The following is an 18580-nucleotide window of genomic DNA, read 5'->3' on the forward strand; positions in this document are numbered from 1 at the left end:
ATCTAAAGTGCCTTAAAGAGCCACGAGTTGGATTTGCTGGGGGGTTGGGTTGGGCTGGTGTGGTGGGGTGGATGGGGGGAGAATCCATGCCTCTGATTTTCATATCCTCCCCTCTGGTCATTCAATTTTTGCGCTGGAGGGGATATTTTATCCCTGCTTCTGGTCAGATTGAGTTAAAGACCAGCTGAAATGGCTTTTCGTGACCATAATTATGTAAACCCTGCATCCCTGTTTTGAGCAATCCCCCCTCCCAAAGAAAACTAAACTAAAATAACAGATTGACAAGCTCACAATAAAGTATATAGGGCTTAAGTGGTTCAGAAAATGACCCCACCTCTGATTGTTTTTTATTTCTAACAAATCGAACCCTGATCGTTCCTTCATTGCGGAAATATGACGAATGATGAAGACAGACAGACAGACAGGCAGACAGACAGACCTTTATTGATCCCACAAGGGAAGTTCAGTTGTCATGGCATGTCATGAATTTACAAGTCCTCCTGCACTTCTGGGCAGATGCTTTTATCCAAAGTGCCTCACAGAGCCTGGGTGTGGATACAGTAGCCTACCTTTTCAGTAGACGTCTCCTCCTCAGAGGGAATCAAACCACTGTAGTGTTAGTGCCGTGCTCATGGAAACTCAAAGGGCCGTATACTGCGGTTCCAACAGGCACACCTGCAAAAATGCTGTTTATACAAAAAACAAAAAAAAGGAGAAAAAAAAGAGGGTTTCAAGAAAGAAAAAAACTGTCAATACTGTCAGTGGTGGAAAGTATCTAAGTACATGTACTCAAGTACTGTACTTAAGTGCGCTTTTGAGGAATTCGTACTTTTCCGATTTTCAATACTTTTACTTCTACTCCACTACATCTCAGACGCAAATATTATACTTTTTACTCCACTACAATTATTTGAAAACTTTATTTACTTTGCAGATTTTGATAATTATTACAAAACATACATTAACCACTTCAGTCCTATGTATATGGGCTATTTGAAAATAGCCGATCTACAAGCTCACAACACGTCGCAAAGCGACCCGTTGTGAGCTTGTAGATCTGCTATTTTCAAAGCATTTTCATACATTTGGAAACGTGTGAAATGGGACATTCTGCATAATGAGTACTTTTATTTTCAGTACCTAAGTATATTTTACTTTTGTACTTTTACTCAAGAAATGTTTTTATATTGAATATTTCTACATTGTGGTATTGGTACTTTTACCTAAGTACAAAATGTGAGTACTTCTTCCACCACTGGTCAATACCATAGGTTTTAGGCAATTGACAGTATGACTTCCATTCCCTGCTCTGGGTGGCTGTGTTTTTTCTCTGCAGGCCATCTGGTCCCGCTGCTTCCCGGTGCATGCGGAGGTGCGCAGGCTGCTGGCCGAGGAGGCGGTAGGGGAGGTGAAGCTGGTCAAGGCCTACTTCGGCTCCGAACAGCTCCACATCCCCCGCTCGGTGGAGAAGGGGCTGGGTGGAGGCGCCCTGCTGGACATCGGGGTGTACTGCTTACAGTTTGTCCTCATGGTGTTCAACGGGGAGAGGCCGCAGTCCATCCAAGCCACGGGAGTTCTGCTTGACTCAGGTACTTAAAGAAGACGGGCTGGCAGACTGCCATTATGGTGTCCAGACTGATAGACAGAAAAAAAATATATGAAAGAAAGACTTGGCAGGTTTAGATGGTGACCGGAAGGCTCGCCCCAAAACACGCTAGCCCCCATTTCTTTTTGCGGGTTAAGGTTAGGAATAAGGTTAGGTTTAGGCATAGTTTTACTGAGGTTAAGTTTAGGAGTAAGGTTAGCTTTAGGCATAGTTTAACTGAGGCTACATTTAGGAATATGGTTAGATTTAAGCATAGTTTTACTGAGGTTACGTTTAGGTATAAGGTTAGATTTAAGCAGAGTTTTACTGAGGTTACATTTAGGAATAAGGTTAGATTTAGGCATAGTTTTACTGAGGTTAAGGTTAGGAATAAGGTTAGATTTAGACATAGTTTTACTGAGGTTACGTTTAGGAATAAGGTTAGATTTAGACATAGTTTTACTGAGGTTACGTTTAGGAATAAGGTTAGATTTAGACATAGTTTTACTGAGGTTACGTTTAGGAATAAGGTTAGATTCAAGCACAGGGCCGCATTAACCGTGGAACGTAGTGGAACTTGTGTTCCATGGCCCGCAGCCTGCAGGGCCCTGTGAGAATTGTGTATTTAATTTTTGTGTATTTAAAGAAAAAAATGTTGATTTATATTGGTCAAATAGAACCGAATTAGACCAAATTAGACCCGAATTAGACCCGAATTAGACCCGAATTTTTTCAGGTTGTGCGCTGCGCGCGCGTGCATGTGCGTGAAATTACGACACTGTGGGGGGGCCTTTGATTTTGTGGTGTTCCACGGCCCTGAGGGGTCTTAATGCGGCCCTGTTCGAGCATAGTTTTACTGACGTTACATTTAGGAATAAGGTTAGATTTAGGCATAGTTTTACTGAGGTTAAGGTTAGGAATAAGGTTAGATTTAGACATAGTTTTACTGAGGTTACGTTTAGGAATAAGGTTAGATTTAGACATAGTTTTACTTAGGTTACGTTTAGGAATAAGGTTAGATTTAGGCATAGTTTTACTGAGGTTACGTTTAGGAAAACCTGGTGGCGAGTGTTCTTGTATTCGTTTAGATAGATACTGTGTTAATCCCTTGGGGGAAATTGGAATATTATAAAACTATAAACACAAACAAACAACAAGAGCTGCTGACACACCCCTTATGTACAGCTCGCCTGGCCTGAGGGAAATAGCAGAGTAAAGTAAGTAAGTGCATTTTATTTATAGAGCACCTTTCACAGAAGAGACAGCCGCGACGTGCTTTACCGGTTTAAAAACACAGTAAAAGTAGAGTATCAATAAAACTGTCAAAAAACGAATGAGTTAAATAATCAATAATCAAACAACTGATCAAAAACATCAACAAATCAGACAAACAACGGACATGACACACAGAGCTCCAGTCACACAATAACGATGGAAATGCCTGTCTAAAAGGGGACTGCACATAAGTCCGACATCCCATGACTCCGACTACGTGGCTTCCGCGTGCGGTTAAGGTTAGGGTTAGTATAGTAACCGTCGGAACAATGAGCCGTCGGAACAATAAGCCGTCGGAACAATGACATGGCACCGTCTAAAAAGGTGAGTCTTTTGCAGCTTATTTTAAAAACTGTCCACAGTCACTCAAAGGGCAAGAACACAACAACAGCGGTTTGGGTTGTGTAGTTACCTTGCCATGATGTAAATCAATCAATTGCTGCATTGATTAGAAATTGATCATTCAAAATATGCTCCTCATTGACTTTACGGTTAAACAGCTCTTTTTAGGTGTTAGGTATTAAAAGTCCTTAAAATGTCACTTTACTGTCATCTGGGGACCCCCCTGGGGTTCCCAACCCACAGGTTGAGAACCACTGCTCTTGGACTTAGTTATTAGCCTGGCAGCAGTGTTGTGGACCATGTTGTAAGCGGTTCAGAGATCATTTACTGAGGCGGGTGAACAGCGAGCTACGATAGTCCAGGCGTGATAAAAAAACGAATGCATACTATAATCATTTCCTACTCGGGAGTGTGAAACAAGAGAGGGGGTGTGTCGTGTTAAACAACCGTTTAACACCCTGTACAATGTAAATATTAGGATCATTAACCAGACACGCGGTTAATAATAACAATTTGTTGGGCAGCACATTCACAATGGTTAACCCGCCTTTGCGTTGTCTCTCGCTGATGTTTCACACAGGGGTGGATGAGTCCATGGTGGTGGTCATGAAGTTTTCAGAGAACAGAATGGCCACCTGCACCTTCTCCATTGCCGTCCCTCTGCCGAACGATGCCACCATCAGTGGCACCAAGGGCACCATCAGGGTATGACTTGAAGCCAGCCTTGTGAGGGGACATTTCCCAATAATGGCACATGATGTATGATAATGCAGAAGTAATAATAATGCCTAGGGCGCTTACACTGGCCCTCGTAGTGAGTTTGTGTACTCTCAGATGATATGTGAGAGCCACACAAACAGATTATTTTGATGTTCCCTACAACTACAAGTATATTGCATGTCCAAAAAAACCCACAACAGACTCTCTCTCTTAAGGCTTCAAGTTAATGTTTTTTGTCTGTCTTCCAGGTTCTTGGTCCAATGCACTGTCCTACTACACTGGTGGTCAATGGGAAGGAGACACAGTATCCCCTGCCTGAACCCTGCTTACCAATGAACTTCACCAACAGCACTGGGCTTCGCTATGAGGCAGAGGAAGTGAGGCAATGCCTGCTCAAAGGTAGGCCATTGTGGGGTGGTCCCCAGATGATTAGCTTAATAATGTGCAACATTATTTCTCACTCAACAGTAAACAAATCAACATACAGTACAGTCAGTGTAAGTGTGAACAGGGTATCTGCACATGTCTAAAGTCATTACAATTGAATGACTTGCAAGCCCTTTTTATTGCCAAATTGGCCAAATTGTCAAATATTACGTAAGAAAGAGGCAAACATTGTGAAAATAGCCGATCTACAAGCTCCCACCGCCTCGATCGGCTATTTTCACAATGTTTATCTGTCGCACAGAGTCAAACTAAATCTGATGCCTACAATTCCAAGTGCTTGTCAGGGTGGGGGTCCCCGATTCAAAAATGATTCTTTTGGGGGGTCGCAGCCTGAAAAGTTTGGGAACCCTTGCAGTAGATGTCATTTACAATTGGCTAATCTAGAATTGGCTGGACCCTGAGGAGAGTCAAACCTCTATTCCTGTTACAATTATTGGCATATATGCCTTCTGAGTTACAAAGGAGTGTTTCTCCTTTCCAAGATATTGAATACCCAATGAGCAGGCTCTTTGCTGACTTTATAGAAAACACAGAAAACACTATTGACTATTTCTCAGGAGCCTTTTGATGTATTGTATTGTATTGTGTTGTGTTTAAATTAAATTCCTATCCTATTGATCAGTGTTCAAACAGCCTCCCACACAAGAGTTTTAGTTTCTGTGAAAAATGGGCCGCCTTATCGCATTAGCGATGCTGTCCGAGTCAATGGGGTATGAATGAAACCACAGAAATATTGACCCATCTCTTCCAAGAAAACCAGTGGTGGAAAGTAACTAAGTACATTTACTTAAGTACTTTGAGGTACTTTTACTTAACTGGAGTATTTCAAATTTGGTGTACTTACCACTACATCTCGGAGTCAAATAGTCTATTCCACTACAATTATTAGAAAACCTCAGTTACCAGTTACTTTGTAGATTTGCATTATTATTACAAAACATACATTAACCACTTCAGTCCTATTTAAACTTTGGCTATTTAAAAATAGCCGATCTACAAGCCCACAATGCTATTTGCTATTTTCAAAAGATTTTTTATAAATTGTATACATTTGAAACCTGTGAAATGGGACATTCTGCATAATGGGTACTAGTAGAAGTACTTTTGGTACCTTATGCATATTTTGATGCCAATACTTTTACTACCAAGTACATTTTTTATTCTGGACTTTTACTTGTAAGTATTTCTACATTGCAGTATTTATACTTTTATTTAAGTAAGAAATGTGAGTACTTTAACCACCACTGAAGAATACATGTGGCTGAACAACTGGCCCCCGCCTACCTTCCGTACAGGACTTAAGGAGAGTCCTCGGATGCCCCTCGCGGAGTCGGCCCTGCTCACCGAGATCATGGATGAAGCCAGGAAGCAGGTGGGCGTGGTCTTCAGCCAGGACAGCCAATGACAGTTTGTCAAAGCCAAGCCATTTGACATCATCTGAACTGCTACTGTGTCTGCATATGTGCTATGAATATGGGTGCTTCTACGAAAACATTTTGTCATTTTGTGTCCCTCGGAAACCAAACCTCTCTGTAAATCTGAATAAACAATAACAAAAAATATATATTAAAAATTCACCTACTGTATGTCTCAGGTGTGATGTGTGATATAAACAAGGCTGTTATTCCAGGTTTTCTGGGAATTTGACCTGATGCAGTATCAAAGACTGTGTTATTTCTGAAAATGGAGAGGTCAAACAAATTGCACCCACCTCATGAAATGACCCAGTTAATTTGTTACTTGATAAACATTAAAAGGCCTGAACCCCATTCACTGCCTTGGAATCAATGTAATGTCTGTATCTTATCCTTAGCCACACTGTATCTTATCCGTAGCCACACCAAACCCATTTCTAAGCTTAAAATGTTCTTATGTGTCACCCCAGGTGCACACCACCACCAAATTCACCCATTCTAAGATTTGCTGCAAACATTTGAGGTGTAGTATGTATGACACTGCCATCTTGTGTCCATAATAATTTACTACAATTAACTAGTTGTCAGCTTGTGCAAGAATTTCCAACACAATTATTCAGTATACAGAAATCAATGTTAGCCTATGATGTATTTTCTGATCGACAGTCTGACTGATGTTCTATCAGTCTGTTGTGGCCAGTGTCCTCTTTTATGCTGTTGCCTGAAGGAGGTTAAATCAACATAATGAGTAACAGTATCTATCTATCTATGGTTTTTTTTAACCACAATTTTAAAACCTGTGGTTTGTCCCTTTGTTGTCTAGGTTACAAGTACAAAATATAAACAAGTTAGCAGAAAATATGCTATATCTAGAGCTATATTTATATTTGTGTATAGCCTACATAGGCCAACATCTAATCTAAGATTGCATTAAAGCCATATATCTTTTACAATCCTCTCTGGTCTGGCTCTATATTTTGTTGAAGCTGTTGTTAATATTGCTAATAACTAGGCTGCACTTGGTTGGTACATTTTTGTTATGTGTTTTATAAATAAAGCACTTTTAAACTGAAGATGATGGCCAATGTTGATGATAATTGAATTATTTTTAAAATAATATCGTATCGATATCGTGAGCCCAATTTTGTGTATCGTATCGTGAAATTAGTGTAAATCATGATACCCCTATAACAAAACCTCACAGACAGATAATCTGTCATCACATCTGTCAAAAGTATCCTTTGTTTTAATGTATTTTAAAAAGTATCACCTTTCTTAAAACAGTTTTTTTCCCCAAAGAAATTGTCATTTTGTTTATTCATATTTAGACTACTAGCCTTTGTGTGGATGTTTGCAAATAGATTGAGCCTGTCAGGAATTGCAAAAGTAAATATGATGTCTTACTCATGGTGTTTTTTGGAACATATTGTGGTGGTAGATCTCGGTACATTTCCTTGTGATTATGAATAGAACTTGGTACAACCATGTTAAACTAAGTGTAATGCAGTAGCCTAATGCAGTTGTGTTTGTATTGTGTTATAGGTAGGCTATAACTATGCCAAAATGCATATCTTTCTATGCATTTTGGGGGTTTTGACCTATTCCTAGCAGGAATAGTGTAGTGTCCCTTATTTTAACTTCTGGGAGTTGGCAACCCTAAGATAAAAAAAACCTTGATATGATACTGGATGGATGGATGGATGGATGGATGGGTGGATGGATGGTACTGGATAGAATGATAATTAGTTGATTTAGTTGCCCACCTACCTATAATTTCTTCCTGCGCATCCTAGTGCAGCAGGCTAAAACCGGACCCAATGTCTTGTGAATAGTGATCCAAGGCCAAGTTTCCAGTTTCCTGCATTGGCTACCAACGAGCCATCAGGCTCCCAGTATACCTCTATCCAACATGTATACCTCTATGCATCAGGCATGTCGATGGGACTTTCTACACTCCTACTTTCACTTTCGACTGACAAAAACACCATGGAATGAGGAAGAGAGAACAATATGCTACTGTACACATACTGCTGCACTCTAGAGTTGAGGAGACTGACTGTTCTAGGCTATCAGTAAGTTTTTGATTTGTATGCGAATACAGGTTTCTTTTTAATGATCCTATTTAACATAAAACAGCGATATTAACTTGTTATTAACTTACTAAACCACAGGTTTGTTGGTGAATTTTCACAAAAGGACATTATAATGAAACTTGGATGAGGCTATACGCGATGCCATAATCAGTCATGCAAGATATGGAGCTGGATTAGGGCACAGCTATTATAGGTGTCTCCTTCAACTTCAAGCAAGCTGTTTAATTGTCTGTCTGTCTGTGAGTGAGGAGGATGGATCTGGACGAGACATGATGAGCGCACAGGAGCTGGTGTTGAGACGGAGAGCAGAGCTGCTGAGCGCGCTGTGCCGCAGCGGCTCCGCGGAGGCTCTGGAGAGGGTGCTGGACGAGCTGATCGCGCACGGCGTGCTGGTCTGGGAGGACTATCTGAACGTGCAGGTGCCGGGCAGGGCTCTGTGCACCAACGCCAGGCACCTGTTGGACGTAGTGCACACCAAGGGTGTGGAAGCGTGCAGGCTTTTCCTCACTGCTCTAAACCAGGTCTTACCCGAGGAGGAGGGGGTCGTCCATCATATTGCCGGCCTCTCCTTGGGAGAAGGAGAAAGTTGTGTTCTAGATCTAAAGGACAGGGGGGTTGAAGACCACCATAGCAGCACCGCTACCGAGACCCTTGTCACGGCCAGGCCGGCTCTGATCCGCGACCTGAGGGGCTGTGTGGAGGGAGCTCTCGCCGTGCTGCTGGAAGCAGGAAGCCTCACCCTGACAGACTGCGATGAAGTGCAGCTGCCAGTGTACACGCCCTCTCAGCAGGTGAGGTATATAGCCTTCATTAGCCATGGTGGATCACACGACGCTCCTCTGTCACGACCGTCATGGATGAACTTCAACCTGGTGTTTGCACTTTCTCCATTTACGTCTACATAAACGTTCATATTTAAAATATAAAGTGCTTACCTAATGGCCACTGATGTTGTGATTATGTACGGGTCCTCAGAAGTACCCATATCTTCCGTAATGTTCAATAAAAAGCCTTTTAATCTGATCAGTGGCCACTTTCTCCGTATTTTCGCCTATGCTTTCAATGACTTGACCCTATCGGTTGGGAGGTGTATTGCACCCTGATACATTATAACTCTGAGAAAATGGCCACCGATCGGATTAAAATACTTTTTATTTAATAATACGGAACACACGGGTACTTCTGAGAAGCCGTACATAATTGTAACATCCGTGGCCACGGGTAAGCACTTTATATTTGAAATGTGAACGTTTATGTAGATGTACGAGCCAAAAAGGGAGAAAGTGCAAACACTATGTTGAAGTTCATCCATGACGGAATACCGTCGTGTGATCCACGGCCAAGGTATAGCCTACATGAACTTGACACTGTGTGAGACATTTTAAATACGTTGGCATGCATCTAATTTCTTTCTTTATTTCTTTCTTTCTGTATTACCTACTGTAGGCCACATTTTCACACGCAGCAGGCAATTCAAAAGGATTTACATAAATCTCTCTCTCTCTAGAAATATATAACCTACTGTACAATCTATATATCTTTATATCTGAGACAAAAACAACAGTTGTACAACTACGTTGTTGACAATGCATTTATGTTCATGAATGACATGAGGATGTATTTCATCATATTTCAATTAGGCAAGACATTTGCTTGGTCATGTCAGCTCCAAAGGGGAAAGTGCCGCCAAGGTTCTCCTGCAGTACCTTCAGCAGAAGGAGAGATATGAAGCTCCATCTAACCAAGAGAAATGGATACATTCTGAAGGTATCTCATATATATACCAGTAGTTAAACAAAACTTTGTGTCAGTGTACATCATTACAATTATGCAGTGGTGGAAGAAGTCACATTCTGTACTTAAGTCAAAATATTAATACCACAATATACTCTACATACTATACAAGTAAAAGTCCGGTGTTCAAAATGCACTTGAGTAAAAGTACAAAAGTATTGGTATCAAACTATACTTAAAGTACTAAAAGTGAAAGTACTCTGAATGTCCAATTTCATGCATTTTCAAAATGTATAAAAATCTTTTGAAAATAGCAGAGCTACAAGCTCACAATGCGTTGCACCGCAACATTTATAGATCAGCTATTTTGAAGTAGCCAAAGTAAGTAATACAAATCTACAAAGTAACTAGTAACCACTGCCAGGGCAGGAATTTCAGGGAGGCCATGAAGGCCATGGCCGCCATGGCCGCCGTTGCCCGACAGTTTGGCCTTCTGCCCTTCAAGAATTAGGCCCTTGCAAGAGCGTAGATTGCCAAAAAGGGTGACAAAAAGGATGATCAAAAATAGTTACAGCTAACAGCAAAGAAAACTCAGACAGTCTGTGTGACTTCTGAGACACCGAGTACGTGACAAACAGAACATAAACTCACTAGCACTAATAATACACATGCTGTTTGGGCCAACAGTTACAGGACTGTTCATCAGACAGAGTACAGAATTACCATTTCTATTTCACTGTTAAGATTCTGAATTCTCAACTCCTCCTCAGTTCTCATCCCCATCTTCAAACCAGTCCAGTGACTCTGAGTATGAACTTCTGAACTCCATTTCAGGAGTTTGTGCCCGCTGGCCTAATGGTCCAGGCGCATACCACAAATGCTGGTAATCCAGCTTGACAGCGTGTCGCGGGTTCGACTTCCGATCCCGATGACCTTTGCTGTGTGTCACCCCCCCCCATCTCTCTCCCCATTTCCTGTCAGTCTAATTTCCTGTCAAAATAAAGGTATAAAAGCCCCCAAAATATCTAAAAAATATTAATAATATCACTGTTTTATTTGATGGCCTTGCTGTCCTTGTATTTGGCCTTTGTGCCCTGAACACATTTACAAGGCCAAAGGCCAAGTGGCCTTGCCCCTAAAAAGATGAAATTCCAGCCCTGCTAGTAACTAAAGTTTCAAATCATTGTAGTGGAGTAAAAGTACAATATTTGCCTCTGAGATGTAGTGGAGTAGAAATAAATAAAGTACTCCAGTGAGGTACAGATACCACAAAATTGTACTTAAGTACAGTACGTGAGTACATGTACTCAGTTACTTTACACCACTGTCTAAGAGTTAAACAAAAACTGGTGTCAGTGTACAGCATTACAATTATGTTATACTGTATTTAATGTATTATTTTATGTGAGGCTAACATGTTATTTGCATTGGTTTTGTCCAATCATTATTGCCCTCATATTATGAGTACAGAAATGTAATAAGGGTAGGAAAGAGGGGGTAGAGATTACCAGAGAGAGAGGGGTATATATAATATTGTTGTTGGGCAGAAACCTCCGATATCCATATTCTAACTTTTTGTGTTTTTTTGTAAATCAACGCCTTACTTGATCATACTACATCATCACACAAAAGCATCAAAAGTAGCAGATCCACAAGCTGGAAACGTGGCGTTAAGTGACGCGTTTCGAGCTTGTAGATCTGCTACTTTTAATACTTTTGAATTTGAATCCTGAAAAGTAACAGTTTTGGACACAGTATGAGGTTTCCACCCGACTAAGACGATATTAAACACAGTTCCTGAACCAGATTTCAGTTCAGGAAGGCACACCTCAGCCAGGATCCGATGCTAATATAGGCACGATTAAAGCTCTGGCTAGCATATCGTTGCTGTTGGGGTGGAAACCTTGTATGTCCAAAACCGTTAATACTTTTCAGGGAATAGAAAAAGGAACCTGTATTCAAATAGATACATTGTTATTATGTAGTTTGAAGCTCTTGCTAATACTTTTCAGTGGTTAAAATATTCATAAAACCCACAGAGAGACCATAGCCACTTTCAATCTGGCGTCCATATTTTGGGCAAGTCATTTTAAAAAACTAGAACAAAAAAGATGAAATATGGAGATACAAGGTTTCTGTCTGACAGCGACGACATCCACCATTCACCTTAACCTATCTCATGTGTGTGCTGTCTGTCACAGAATGCCTGCTGTACCAGAAAAAGCTCTGCTGCACCTTGTCGGCCCAGTCTCATTTCCTTGGCACCTACGAAGGAGCCAGCAACCTGTCTTTGGACGATATCTACGTTGACAGCCGGTTGGAACTAGCCCATACTTGTGCCAAATCTGCTGATGCCCACGGTGCTTTGGGCCTGGAAGACGTGGTAGTTGGCACGTCTGGCATAGCGAACCAGGACGCTGACACGGTACTGGTGTCTGGGGAGGCCGGCAGTGGGAAAAGCACACTCCTTCAGAGACTCCACCTGTTGTGGGCTCGAAAGACAGCCCTCCGTGACTTTGTCCTGCTGTTCGCTTTCAGCTGCCGCAGGCTGAGCTCGGAACATAAGGAGCTTTCCCTCCAAGAACTGTTATTCCAGCACTGCTGCTGGCCAGATAGAGAGCAGGATCAGCTCTTCCAGTTCATCTTGGACAACCCACACCTCATCCTTTTCACCTTCGACGGCCTGGACGAGCTCAGACAGAGCTTTTCCGACGAGCAGAGGCATTGCTGTCCCACCCAGCGCGCACCGGTTCCTGTGCTGCTGTTCAACTTGATTCAGGGTTCCCTCATGAAGGGTGTGCGCAAAGTGGTGACAAGTCGCCCAGAGGCTGTGGGGCCTGCCCTGAAGAGGTATTTGCGCAAGGAGGTTCTCCTGAAAGGGTTCTCCCTCAGTGAGATTGATTGTTTTGTCAAGAAGCATCATAGTGACCCCACTGTGGCTGCCAAAGTTCTGGGGTCCCTGCAGAACAATAAAGCATTACTGGGGCTGTGTCACACGCCCGTCCTTTGCTGGATCGTCTCCAAGTGCCACAAGGAGCTGCTTGGCTGTGGAGAGGGACGCCTACAAACCGTCACCGATGTTTACTTGATGATCTTCCAGCACTTCTTCCAGCACCGAAGCCCCCAGCAGAACGCCCTGGAGCTAGGTTGCTTGCACCTAAACACAGCCTTACGTCTGGGGCAGTTGGCCTTCGAAGGTATACAATCTTCCTGTTACGTCTTCACGGGTACAGAGCTGCAGACATGCGGGGTAACAGAAGAGGATATCAGCGTGGGCTTTCTCATCTCCTCCCCGTGCCGTAAACAGTATGAATTCCTCCATGTAACCATGCAGTGCTTTTTCGCTGCTCTGTACATTGTGCTAAACGATACTCTTGACCGTTCGACCATCCCTAAGCTCTTCCAGCCTCACGACACGCAGCAGACGAGCTTGAGCAGTGCATGCTTCGGGCCTTGCATGACCTCTACTGTCCAAAAGGAAGGGGTTTCAGAGAGGGAAGCCGTGGCGGCAGAGACTCCCAACCTACAAATAACAGCCACCTTCGTTTCCGGGCTCTTGTCCCAGCGGCATCGTGGCCTTTTGTGCCGCTGCTGCCCAGGCCCCACCCTGGACCGAAAAGCGAAACAGGTGGTGAAGTGCCTGTCCAAAGGCATGCAGAAGCACTTCAAATCCATTCCTCCGCCCGTGGAGGGGGAAAAGAAGAGCATGCATGCCATGCCCGGGTTTGTGTGGCTCATCAAGTGCATTTATGAGCTGCAGGAGAGTAGGATCGCCAAAGAAGCTATGGCCAAGCTGGAAGTAGAGCACTTTAAACTGACATACTGTAACATTGGTCCTGTGGAGTGTACAGCACTGGCCTATGTACTCCAACATCTGAAGAAACCTGTGGGCATCCAGCTGGACTTTAACTCTGTTGGCGATGTCGGGGTGGAGCAGCTGCTTCCATGCATGCATGTTTGTCATGCCCTTTAGTAAGTATGACATATCATCATCAGCTTAGTAATGCAGTTCCTTTTTGTCTCCGCCAGGCCGGAGACTATGTGTGTGTGTGTGTGTGTGTGTGTGTGTGTGTGTGTGTGTGTGTGTGTGTGTGTGTGTGTGTGTGTGTGTGTGTGTGTGTGTGTGTGTGTGTGTGTGTGTGTGTGTGTGGGTGTGTGTGTCTGTGAGCAGCTAAATTCCGGCACCGCTGGACCGATCGGCGTGAAATAATGCACGCAGACTGCTGTAGGCAGGCCAAGATAGAACCTTTGCCCCAAATCTTTCAAATCGACCTTATGGTGGTGCGATAACAGGGCCCTTCACGTTTTGGCCTATAACTCTTAAAGCGTACAATCAAACCTTTTTTCCCTGGATTCCTTGGATCATGACGCAACTTCCCATATAGGCCGCGCTCAATTACGCTGACAAGATTTTCTGCAATTTTGTGTTTTCTTCAAAACACTGTTTTTGCTACTACTCCTACAACTTTTGTTCAAAACTCACACAAATCGGTACACATTATCTCTAAGTCATATGATTATAGGGTATAACAATCAGATTTCTCACACACAGTACCGTTCCAATTGTCTATAACTGCCTTCCAAAATTTGCGGGCCCTGGGTAGACAACTCGGCCTGGTGGAGACCTGCGCACTTTTCTAGTTACGTTTCTTTTCTCTCAACATAGATGTTTTAATGATTATCAAACAATGAGTACATCATTTTATATATACTATACTAATACTATACTATACCATACTATACTATATTATACTATACTATACTACACTACATTACACCACACTACACTACACTACACTACACTACACTACACTACACTACACTACACTATACTATACTATACTATACTATACTAATGCATTCATAGTAAACTGATTAATGCAGTACCCCATCATTATGTCCAATAGCCTTTAAACACATTAACATAGAGGATCTGCTTAAGCTTCTTTTTGTTTTATCCTCTGCCAGCCTCAGAAACAATAATTTATCAGATGAGGGGATTCGCAAACTGCTTGCTAAGGTCATCCAGTGTGAGAGCTTCCAGAAGATTGCGTGAGTATGCCCGACCGTGCTGAAAGAAAACTTTACATTTTTATATTTCTTGTCACTAAAATAATATTTTCACCCATGTATTTTCGGCCAATTTATTTTTATATGTCAAAATGGACATGCAAATAGCTTTTGCTATTGAATAAGGCTTGTATAATCCTTTATTGTCTCTCTCTCTAGACTATTTAACAACAGTCTAACTGATGCTTGCACGCTGCATTTTTCTCATTTCTTGAAGACCAAGCAGAATTTCCTTGCCCTAAGGTCAGTGAATGTTTCTTCTTTCCCACTATACATTTATAATAAAGAAAACTACTATTTTTAAGTGATAATTCAGTGTTATTTCTGTGCATTAAAAAAAGTAAAAAAGTGCATGACAAATGAGTTCCTTTTATTGTTTCAGACTAGGCAATAATAACCTAACATCCATGGGGGCCAAGCAGCTGGCTGAAGGACTGAGATTCAATCGATCTCTGCGGTACTTGGGGTATGGCCACCAATTCAACTCTGTTCTCAGCGGCCTACACATTCTATTGGTTTTTGTTTACTCTGGTCCTAAATAGGGATGTGACGATAATTGTTATTATCGTTTATCGTGATAAAAAACAGCTCACAATAATCGTATCGTGGAGATTTAAATTTATCGTGAAATTGTCCTCCGGCATACACTAGGATGAACAAATTGATTTGCTCCAAAATAGCAGATAAGCTCACAAGCTTGTAGATCGGCTATTTTCCCTCCAGAATAGGGGTGCTGGGGGTTTTAAGTGGTTAACAAAAGCGGCATTTTAAGTTTTAAGTATATTTTTATTATCGCGATAATATCGTTAATCGTTAACTTGCTCTTCTTTTTCAGGCTTTGGGGGAATAAGATAGGTGATGCAGGAACAGAGGCCTTAGCCAATGCTCTTGAGCACAGCAAAACCTTGTTGTGGCTTAGGTAATATAACCTTATAGTTTACTTTAATCAATCACAATCAATTTCACATTTATAATTATGCAAATCATTTATATTATGTTGTCGATATTTCACGTCAAGCAGTGGTGGAAAGTAACATATACTCAAGTACTGTGCTTGAGGTATTTTTTTTACATTACTGGAGTATTTCCAATTTTCTGTACTTTTACTTCTACTCCACTACATCTCAGAGGCAAATATTATACTTTTACTCCACTACAATCAATTCAAAACTTTAGTTACTAATTCATTTTGGCCATTTGAAAATAGCCGATCTACAAGTGCATCAAAATATTTGAAAACCTGAAATGGGACATTTTGCATAATGAGTGCTTTTACATTTGGTTCTTTAAGTACATTTTGATGCCAATACTTTTATACTTTTACCCAAGTACATTTTGAATGCTGGACTTTTACTTTTAACAGAGTATTTCTACATTGCAGTATTGATACTTTTACTTAAGTAAAACTTTTGAGTACTTTTTTCACCACTGACGTCAAGTATGTTTGGCAATTGAAGTGATTTTGACCATTTCTAACGGCAGCCTGGTAGACAATGGTGTCGGCAGTGCTGGAGCTTGTGCCCTCGCCAAAGTTATAAAGAACAGTACCTCACTGGAAGAGCTTTGGTAAGTTTTGGAGTACAGAATCACAGTGAGATGCATACTGGGGGATATACAGTACATTTTAGATTTGACATTTGGTCATTATAGCACCACATCCTCTCTTTCTACTTTCTTATTTCCTCTAAAAGGTTATCAGAGAATTGCATAACCAGGCCGGGGGTCGAATGTCTCATTGAAGCCCTGGAGCACAATACCAGTGTGAAGTCATTGTGGTAAGTTAAACCATTTAAACCTTATATACTTCGATCCCCCAGGGGTCTAGCCTCCTTTTTTCCCCTCCATTGTGATGTGTTGTGAGCTTGTAGGTCGGCTATGTTTGCCTATTTTTGACAAATGTTCGCCTATTTATGACATGCATGTGGTTAAAGCTGCAATCTGTAACTCATTAACTCTTAATGAATAAAACATTATTATAACCAATCTGTGTATGTTAAGCAAGGGATAATTGACGACGAGCCGGTCATTGTTGAGAAATAAACCCAGGCAGGGTGATTAGACCCCAACACGATAGCGACGGGGTCTTTATCACTTCGCTTATTACACAGCTACTTAATACAAAAAATAATAAATTTACCCAAAAGTAACAACAAAATGAAGGATTTCATTTCTTACGGTAATGAAAGCGGTCCATTAATTTATGCCAGGTGCGTCCAGTGCAACGCGTCGCCTCGGAAAACAACGCGAAGGGTTCATAAAATAGAATACATTTTCGGTTACTGTATATTGTCTATTTCTCGCTTCAAATGTTTTCAAAAACCTTCTTTGATTAGACAGCGGCCTGTTATTGAGCTCAGCGGTCATTATTAAAAAACAATACGCAGCTGAATTCATTGATTGACCAATCAGAATCAAGCATTCAACCAAGCCGTGTAATAATGCAATATACTGTAAATACATCTGCAGTGGTTAGAGGTGGTCTCCATGCCTTTACATTGAGATATTTAGACCCATGGTGTCAGTCAGGTCAGTGGCCAAGCACAAGCAGGGATTTCCCTCTTGAGAGTGGTAGAAATTTGGTCTCCCTCTCGGTAGACCCAGGTTCATATCCTGGGTAGGACATTATGGATTGCAGCTTTTTAAGCCATTAGTAAAAACCCATATTAGCCTTGTGGACCTGAGGTTGTGTGTCATGTTTCAGAATGTACTGAAAGTTGTTGAATAACTCCTTTCTCCTATTACACACCCATAACATCCAAATACCTGTATAAATTATGATCTTGGGTAAATAATCAGAAATTTGTATTCTGTTTTATATATCTTAGGCTGATAAATAATGAGCTCAGCAAGGAGGAAGTTGAGGAAATGACACAACGTGAATGTAGACTAACCTTCTGATTCAACCAAACCAAACTTCAACAACCAAAAGAGCTTGTGACACAAACAAAGAACCAAGTTGAGTAGGCTGTCAATCCTATAGCGCCATATCGTCATAGGCAAGAATAGTCTCCAACCATCGAACGCCATCCCAGGCAGGACCTGAGCCTTACCCTCAAGTCTGTCTGTAACAGAAGAAATATTGGGCTACCTCATTCTACCATCGTAGGTTTAAGAGTGCATTCTCTCACCCCCTGCCCTCTCTTGCACGTGTTGTGCAAGATATTCTGTCCTAACGATGATATTGTTATTAGTTCCTGCATACAGTATGCACAACAGTATGCACAACATACAGTATATTCTACCACAAATTTACAAGTTGGCTGCATAACTGAACAATTGCTCACTATGATTCTAGGTACGGTACATGCAGTTAAAGATAATATACGATAAACTGTCCCTTGAAATACGGAATCGTCCCTTATATGGAAACTAAAAGACCTTTATTGAACTGATAAGGGACACACTTTGTTCCTTATTTTTGAGAATCAATCAATGACACCCATCTTACAAGTTCAAACAGCTCATATACATACAGTATACTATTAAGCAGTTTGTAACGACTTTTTGCCAAAGATAGCCATTGCCGCTGCTATTTTTGGCCAATGTTTTGCCCAGAATATGGATGCTGGGGTTCAGCGGGTTAATATATTATTCTAAAACTCTACATATTTACAATGAGATATTGTCTTTTTCTGGGCGTTCCTTACTTTTCTTAGAAATAAGGGACGCCCGGCCGGGTGTTCACACGGTCCTGTTTTTTCCTTCATTTGATACGTTAATGTCCCCTTGTTTACACTGACAATTTTGTAATTTATTTTGTATTTTTGTAAAATAAAATGTGTATATAAATGTGTGGTCAATGTAAGGATTTATTAAAAAAATGTGTATGTTTTATTTATGAAATACCTGAGAATTGATGTCTTCATTATGAAACTCTCACTTCTTTAACCACTTTCTAC

At 41.4% G+C, this 18580-nt stretch overlaps 2 protein-coding genes across 3 annotated transcripts in view; both read left to right on the forward strand.

Moving 5' to 3' along the window:
• dhdh.1 (dihydrodiol dehydrogenase, tandem duplicate 1) overlaps positions 1-5774 on the forward strand; it is a gene marked incomplete at both ends in the record, with an annotated part of 7055 nt that extends 1281 nt beyond the window's left edge. The window contains 4 exons of the mRNA XM_084056457.1: positions 1337-1589; positions 3783-3907; positions 4171-4321; positions 5665-5774. Of these exons, the coding sequence (XP_083912583.1) occupies positions 1337-1589; positions 3783-3907; positions 4171-4321; positions 5665-5774 (639 nt within the window). The remainder of the gene's footprint in view (positions 1-1336; positions 1590-3782; positions 3908-4170; positions 4322-5664) is intronic.
• Positions 5775-7852: 2078 nt separating this feature from the next.
• Positions 7853-18359, forward strand: nod2 (nucleotide-binding oligomerization domain containing 2). Of its 2 annotated transcripts, none has more exons than XM_084056508.1 (10): positions 7853-8668; positions 9518-9644; positions 11813-13583; positions 14580-14663; positions 14841-14924; positions 15064-15147; positions 15517-15600; positions 16164-16247; positions 16373-16456; positions 17507-18359. In XM_084056508.1, exons 1-10 carry the CDS (start codon positions 8147-8149, stop codon positions 17577-17579), a joined length of 2997 nt encoding a protein of 998 aa, XP_083912634.1. In that variant the 5' UTR covers positions 7853-8146; the 3' UTR covers positions 17580-18359. The 2 variants fall into 2 exon arrangements, with proteins under 2 accessions (XP_083912634.1, XP_083912635.1); XM_084056509.1 differs by having other exon boundaries at positions 14856-14924.
• The last annotated feature ends 221 nt before the right edge of the window (positions 18360-18580 follow it).

Source organism: Gymnoscopelus microlampas (genome assembly GCF_963454915.1).
Source record: "Gymnoscopelus microlampas genome assembly, chromosome: 1".
NCBI classification, from domain to species: domain Eukaryota; kingdom Metazoa; phylum Chordata; class Actinopteri; order Myctophiformes; family Myctophidae; genus Gymnoscopelus; species Gymnoscopelus microlampas.